The sequence below is a fragment of the Eimeria mitis genome, genomic scaffold, assembly GCF_000499745.2.
Source record: "Eimeria mitis Houghton genomic scaffold, Emh_scaff2408, whole genome shotgun sequence".
Taxonomy (NCBI): domain Eukaryota; phylum Apicomplexa; class Conoidasida; order Eucoccidiorida; family Eimeriidae; genus Eimeria; species Eimeria mitis.
In genome coordinates this window covers 1-6,767 of record NW_013570746.1, presented here as the reverse complement: position 1 = coordinate 6,767, position 6,767 = coordinate 1, and the positions used below count along the sequence as shown (strand labels likewise).

The window sequence follows — 6,767 nt, the reverse complement described above, 5'->3', positions numbered from 1 at the left end:
AAAGGAGGAGATGTAGCGGGTCGCTCTCCCGATGCAACAGCAGCAGCAGCAGCAGCAGCTGCTGCTGCTGCTGCTGCTGTTGCTGCTGCTGCTTCTGCAGCAGAGTTGTTCTTCCGTCTTCTACGGAATAATAAAATATTAAATTGTTTATTTAGTTATTTTTAATACAGCACGAAACAAAGAACGCCAAGCAGCAAAGCAAACAGTAGTGGGAACGTCTCCTCCCTCAGCAGCAGCAGCAGCAGCAGCAGCAGCAGCAGCAGCAGCAGCAATATGAGGGCTGCTGCCGAGGCAGCTGCTGCTGCTGTTGCGCTGTTTTCACTGGTTGTATTGATACTAACAAAGGCGAAGGAAGAGAACAGGGGCCCCCGAGGCTGCAGCAGCACGAGGGGCCCGGGGGCCCCCCTCTCGCCCCTATACACAGCACTGCAGCAGCAGCTCAGCAGCAAACAGAAATGTAATAAAAAACCTAAACCCCAACCCTAAACCCTAAACCCTAAACCCTAAAACCCTAAACCCTTCAGACAACAGAGACACAAACAATACCCGAAATAAACCCCACGCTAACTCCACTATATAATTAAAACAACAAAAAAATAAACAAATGCTGACGCAGCAACAAACTGCAGAAAGGGGGGAGACAGAAGGAGACAAAAGGAGACAGAAGGAGACAGTTGCTTAACCCCAGGATAAACGCATGCGTGGCTGGGACCAGCAGCAAGCAGCGGTGAAGCGCTCTTGCTGCTGCTGCTGCTGCTGTTGCTGCTGCTGTGCTTGTTACCTTTGCTGCTGCTGCTGCCGGGGGTTCTCTCTTGCATCTAACCCTAAACCCTAGTGGCTAGCTGGCTAGCTGATGGCTAGCTAGGTGTACAGACACCCCGAGTGTAGCTGTCTATACACCCTACAGCTTTGAGGGGGTTGTAGCGCGCTGCTGCAGCAGCAACAGCGGCTGCTGCTGCTGCTGCAGCAACTGCTACTACTGTAGTTGCTGCTGCTGCTGCTGCAGCAGAGAAAAACAACCATGGCCTCTGCCTGTGAACGGTTGCTGCAGCGATAGCTGGGGTGTATGTACACCTCATTGGTGCTTACGCAGAAAGAGAACAGCATTCAGCTTCATCAGTTTTTTCTTTTTTGTTTTTTGCAAATAAACTTTAATCTATTTGTTCGCCAAAATAAAATTAATCGCTAGATAGGCCACAATGGCTGCAGCAGCTGCAGCAGCAGCAGCAGCAGCAGCTGCTGCTGCTGCTGTTGCTGCTGCTGCTTTTGCAGCAGCAGCAGCAGCTGCTGCAGCTAGTGCTTCGGAACGGGCCTTAATGAAGAGCTGCTTCCAGCTGTTGCTGTTATCATTGATTCGGCCATTGTTGCTGCTGCTGTTGCTGCTGCTGCTGCTGCTGCTGCTGCTGCTGTTGCTGCTGCTGCTGCTTCAGCGGCTCCACCTCGTATTGAGAGGCTGTAGTTATGCCTTTGCTATGAACCTTTGGGGTGTACAGACACCGCATGGGGTGTACGTGCACTGCGTCAAGTGTGTACACCCTAAACCCTAAACCCTAAACCCTAAACCCTAATGAGTAAACACAAAACCAGGAGCCGTTCTGATGCTGATGAAGAAACAGAGACTCAACGAGACAACATACATACATACATACACAGTGCTGCAGCGAGAAGCAGCAAGAGATCCCCCGCTGCTGCTGCTGCTGCTGCTGCTGCTGCTGTTGCTGTTGTTACTGCTGCAGCTGCTGCTGGCGTTTTCACGTCATTCGATGGCCCCCAGCACGACATTGCAGCAGTCTACTTGCTGCTGCTGCTGCTGCTGTTGCTGCTGCTGCTGTTTTTTCTGCTGCTGCTGCTGCTGCAGCCACCTTTGGTGCTGCAGCGCAGAGTGTATATATATAGAGAAATATAGAGAAAGAGAGAACTAGAAGCTACGCAGCATATCGGCAAAGGTCCCCCCAGCACCGCTGATGAGAGAAGCTAAACCCCCCAAAATAAAAATCATAACACCGAGGAGAATACCAGTAGCAACAGGAAAGCCTAGAGTCATAAAGAGACCCGAAACAAGAAAGAATGTAGGGACAGCAACAAACAGAGACTGCAGCGCATTGTTTAGTTTTGTAGATAGAGAACGTTTCATCTCAGCTAAACCACCATATTCTACTTTACCTATAAGCTCTGTTTCTTTTGATATATTCGGGTGTACAGACACCGTAAACTGAAACTCTCCTTGTTTATTAAATAAAGACTGCAGAAAACTAACAAGACCCACAAACGCCACCGTCATCGCTGTTTGTTCAGCTAGGGTTAGAGGCCCCGATCGCCGCGTAAGTAAAAGATATAAAAATAAAAGTAAACCAGAACCTAATGTTTTCAATCCACTTAGTTTACGACGATGACGATCAAGTACAGGTACCTGCAGGTGACCTACACTGGTGCCGTCAGGGAGCCTCAGCTCTATCCTGCCCCCATCAAGAGAAGAGATGTCTGAAGCAATATCCTCAGCAGCTTCATCTTCTTGGGGTTCAGGGGGTAGAGGGATGGGAGAATCTGCTGCTGCTGTTGTTGTTGTTATGCCTGTTGCTGCTGCTGTTGCTGTTGCTGCTGCTGCTGTTGCTGTTGATTCCTTCTCTAACCCAGCAGAGTGGTAGTCGTGCTGCAGCTCAGCTTCGTCTCCTACTAAAGACTCAGGCTCCAGTAACGATGTCTCTGGGTTTTCTGTTGCTGCTGCCTCCCATCCACCGCCTGTTGCTGTTGCTGCTGCTGCTGCTGCTGCTGCTGCTGCTGCCCCCGACAGCACCAAAAGACAGAGGAGGACGCTGCACCTCCCCTTGTTTAAGCATGAACTGAGCATTGTTAATGTTTATTAAGAAATAAAAAACACAAGAGAGACACAAATATATAACACGTGCTGCAGCAGCACGGATACGATGCTAGTGCAAGCAGCAGCAGCTGAGTAACCCCAGCGAGGAGAGGCTGAGGCAGAAATATGCACAAGAGCAAGCCGTCTACGTTCAGACGGAAAAAAAGAAAATAAAGAAAATAAAAACTATTAAAATACAAGTTCATACGGGGGCAGACACCCGGCAAAAGAGATGCAGCAAAGACCCACGAAACTACCGCGTGGGGATCGTCTCCCCCGAGGACGCCTCGAGGCATGCATGAAGCTGCTGGTTTCTTTTGTCTGCAACTAGCAGCAGCAACCCTGTCTCTCTTTTATTCTCTTAAACTATATTTATATTAAAAGGAAAAACAATAGACACGTCTCAGACCTTACCCCCTCGATGACGCAATCGCTGCAAGACTCGCTGTCCCCAACTCTCGTGCTGCAGTTAACTCCGTGCTGCTGCAGCAGCAACTGCAGCAGCAGTTGCTGGCGCTCCCGTGTGTGTGTGCGTGTACATGTATGTGTGTGTGTGTCTATGTGTGTGTGTCTGCGCGTATGTATGTGTGTGCGCGTGTAAGGATGTATGAGTGTGTGTGTGTGTGAATGTATCTGTGTGTGCTTTTGTATGTTTGTATGCGTCTGTCTGTGCATGCAAACTTCATGGGGCTGAAATTTGATCGCATCAGTGAGACATAGCTAGATCCGCGCTGTGCAGGCTGAGAAAGCCAAACCACCATGCCGACGTACGCTCCATAGAGCAAGCTCGGTCTGTCTGAAGCTGCTGTAGATCTCTTTACTGGCCTCTAGGCTGGATACTGAAGGTAAAGCAAGTGTATAACCCAACTGTATTCGGACTTAGTGCATGCATCGAGAGGGGGCTTGAGTATACGATATACTTGCATGTGTTGTTGCTCTGCGACGGCTGCTGTGGTGTAATGCTTGTAGCATTCTCCGTCTAAAGATTGTATATTTCTGCTTGTATGAGAGCTGGCAACTAAGGGCATGCTAAATGCCGTGCAGTTGCCTGTTGTGTTAGCGCATATGTGGAGGCGAGGTTGGGTGCGTTTGCATGTGAGGTTGCCTTGTAGCGGGAATTGCTGTAAGCTGTCCTGCATCCCCGGGCAGAGAGCCTCTGTGAAAACAGCCTTCGGTCTTATTTGAGGGCGACCTTGATCTGCAATGGACTCAAAGTATTTAATATACGCGCTTCCAAAAAGCAACGGATCGCCCATCGAGTCCCCACGCGACCGGCGCTGGGTAGCCCGATGGCCTGGGCGGGAAGGCAGGCGTTGCAACGCACCTAGGTTCAACTAATGCTTCATATTGACCCCACGTACGAACGTAAACGATCCTTCTTTTGTACGTGCACATACACTGTAGATACCTGTTCGCCGCTCGCTTGGCCCGTGCTGGAGCCTGCGCACAAGTAGAGCCTCCTCCTAACGCAGCCCGTGCCGGTCTACCCAGAACCCTTGCGGACAGGGAAGATGCCAGCATTTCTTTTTTTAAGACAATATTAACCGAAGACTGTCGTAAGCTGCAGTCGAGTCAAAATACTTCAGATAAGGTTGGACCCTCTCTACGCTTCGTCATACGATTGCACTCCCGCCTACATCTGCTCTGCCTGGTCCAAAGCATTGATAAGCAGCGAAGGCGCCTTGCATATGGAACTGGTGAGATATTGTATGTTTTGTCTTTGGCCCAAGTTGAGCCAATTTCTTCTCTTATATGGCAGATGCTGAACAGGATCGCTTCTGTTTGGAGGTGACCAATGGATGGAAGGCTCGTTTCATTCTAACGAACGCAGAATATGCATCCAATCTATCGGAAAATGTCTGTATGGCCAACGCCATTCATAAACGATGCTGCCACCTTCGCTTACCGTACAGATTTCAAGTTTTCTTTTGGATGTGCAACTTTACACATACGATGCACCCCAAGAGCTACAGTTCCCCTTGCCTTTCTCCTTATTAGACGAGGAGATATGACAATGATGTATATATCTAATTCAGCATACCACTTTTCCGGAGAGCCCCTCCGCTATGGAAGCTTTCTGAGATAAGCTGCTTTATGGGTGGGCTCAAAATGCACGATCGTTCTTTAGCTCGGCCTGGTGGGTTCAACACAGCAGTGGAGCGAACAGCTAAGTCCCTTTGGTGGCCTGCAATGGGTCCCTCACCGGATCAATATCCCCTCACGGGTCCAAAGTGGCAGCAGCAGAAGCAGCGGCAGCGGAACAGCACCAATTGCTCTTGCAAACTATTGCGATCCCCGAATGGATCTCCAAAGATATCCCAATGCATTCCATGTTGTGAGTTAATCATCAATCACAGCCTGCAACAATCTCTACGTCGCTATGGGTAGCCTCAGCAAATACGCCAATTCATCCCCTGTCCGAGTTCAGTTACAGCTAGTCTCTGTCAATAATGTTGCTTTTCAGAAAGCCGTGAAGTTCCTGGCATGCTAAAGGAGTAACTGTGCCGTTCGTTTGGAGTTTCGATAGCGGCTTCTGGTACGAATTTATACGGCGGCTGGATAGCGATAACCACATAACCGCCGCGAACCATCCGGGGGCAGGCGGTCAAACAAAGCGCAACAACATTTCGCCGGCGGTGGATCTGCGGCACTGCACCAGGCAAAATTCGTCAAAATGGTCTTGCTGTTATGGCAAAGCGTGCATCCTTTTACCCGCAGTTCTGCTTGCTCGATGTACGGTGTAATACCGTTGGCTGACCCGGCATGCCTGGTACAATCTCGAACTGGTGTAAGTTATGTATGGCAGGCAACAGCTGCAGCCCTAAGTGGTTGAAGGTTGCATACGAACTCCAGGCAAGGAAGCAAAGAAGCCGGGCCTCGGATGTTGCGCTTAACCCAGGCTTCCTGGATGTAGTGGATTTTCACGTTATGCGGACGGCACAGGAGAATGACCTCGGAAAGACGTTCGCCATAAGCTGGGTGGACCCTGTTGCTGTTCATTTCCAAGGCAACAAGGTAAACTGTCAGTCTGCAGCTAATCTGAAGATGGCACAGTACCAATAATGTTGGTTATCTAAAACACTTGAAGGAACCGCCGATTTTTTTTCGAAATCTCCATACAAAACGGTAGCAACGCCGGAATGCAGCGACTAAAGGAGACTGGCCCCATGAGCATATGTGCCACGATAAGGAGAGGTCACAAACACCAAGAATATTACTTTAAGAGATATTAATTGGGGTTGCCGTTTTCCTGTCATGAGAACCACTTCTGTGAAGCTATTCTTTAGAGGGATCTTATTCAGTGGCTGACTCTGCAGCTGCGACAATAAATGAGGGCCAGCAAAGCGCAGCGAAATGCCCTCCACGAATAACCTTTATTTTGCAATTCCCCTGCCATCTGCAGAGGCAGAGCCAAATCTTTCCACTGGATTGGGATGCGCGCATTGAACAGCCGCTCATGATCCAGGCGTAAGGCAAAGAGCCTCATAATGCCCCGAGGCAGGCCCAAGCTATCGCAGTTCCCTCGGTGAGAAGCAGCAGCAACAAAGAGAAACAACAGCGGAGCAAGTAGCTAGCTGGCCATTCGTGCTTTCGCTGGGAGATTTCGTGGCTGCGCCTTGCCTCAGTTGTCCTTCTCTGCACGCACCAGAGACCTTTCTCTCCCTCACCGAATCTGACGACTCATTCGACACCAGCACGCCCGCACGAACGCCTGTCACACCGTAATCAACAAATCAGCTTTGCCTATTTTCAGCTTCCACGGCAATTATCCAAAACGATCCAAGATGTTTCAATTCGCTTCCCATGCTTTCTGAACAGCCGTTTCCAAACGGAAATCCGCAAAACGACGAGGAAAGAATGTTTTGCGGACAGTACAGGGCTGTTCCGGGAATTGAACCCGGGACCTCTC

At 49.8% G+C, this 6,767-nt stretch overlaps 1 protein-coding gene across 1 annotated transcript; it reads right to left on the bottom strand.

Moving 5' to 3' along the window:
- Positions 1 to 1,346: 1,346 nt before the first annotated feature.
- Positions 1,347 to 2,848, bottom strand: EMH_0053370 (uncharacterized protein; the record flags this gene model as incomplete). The annotated part of the gene is made up of 2 exons (XM_013496994.1): positions 1,347 to 1,478; positions 2,411 to 2,848. The coding sequence occupies 2 exons, from the start codon at positions 2,846 to 2,848 to the stop codon at positions 1,347 to 1,349; spliced, it is 570 nt and encodes a 189-aa protein (XP_013352448.1).
- Between the last annotated feature and the right edge of the window lie 3,919 nt (positions 2,849 to 6,767).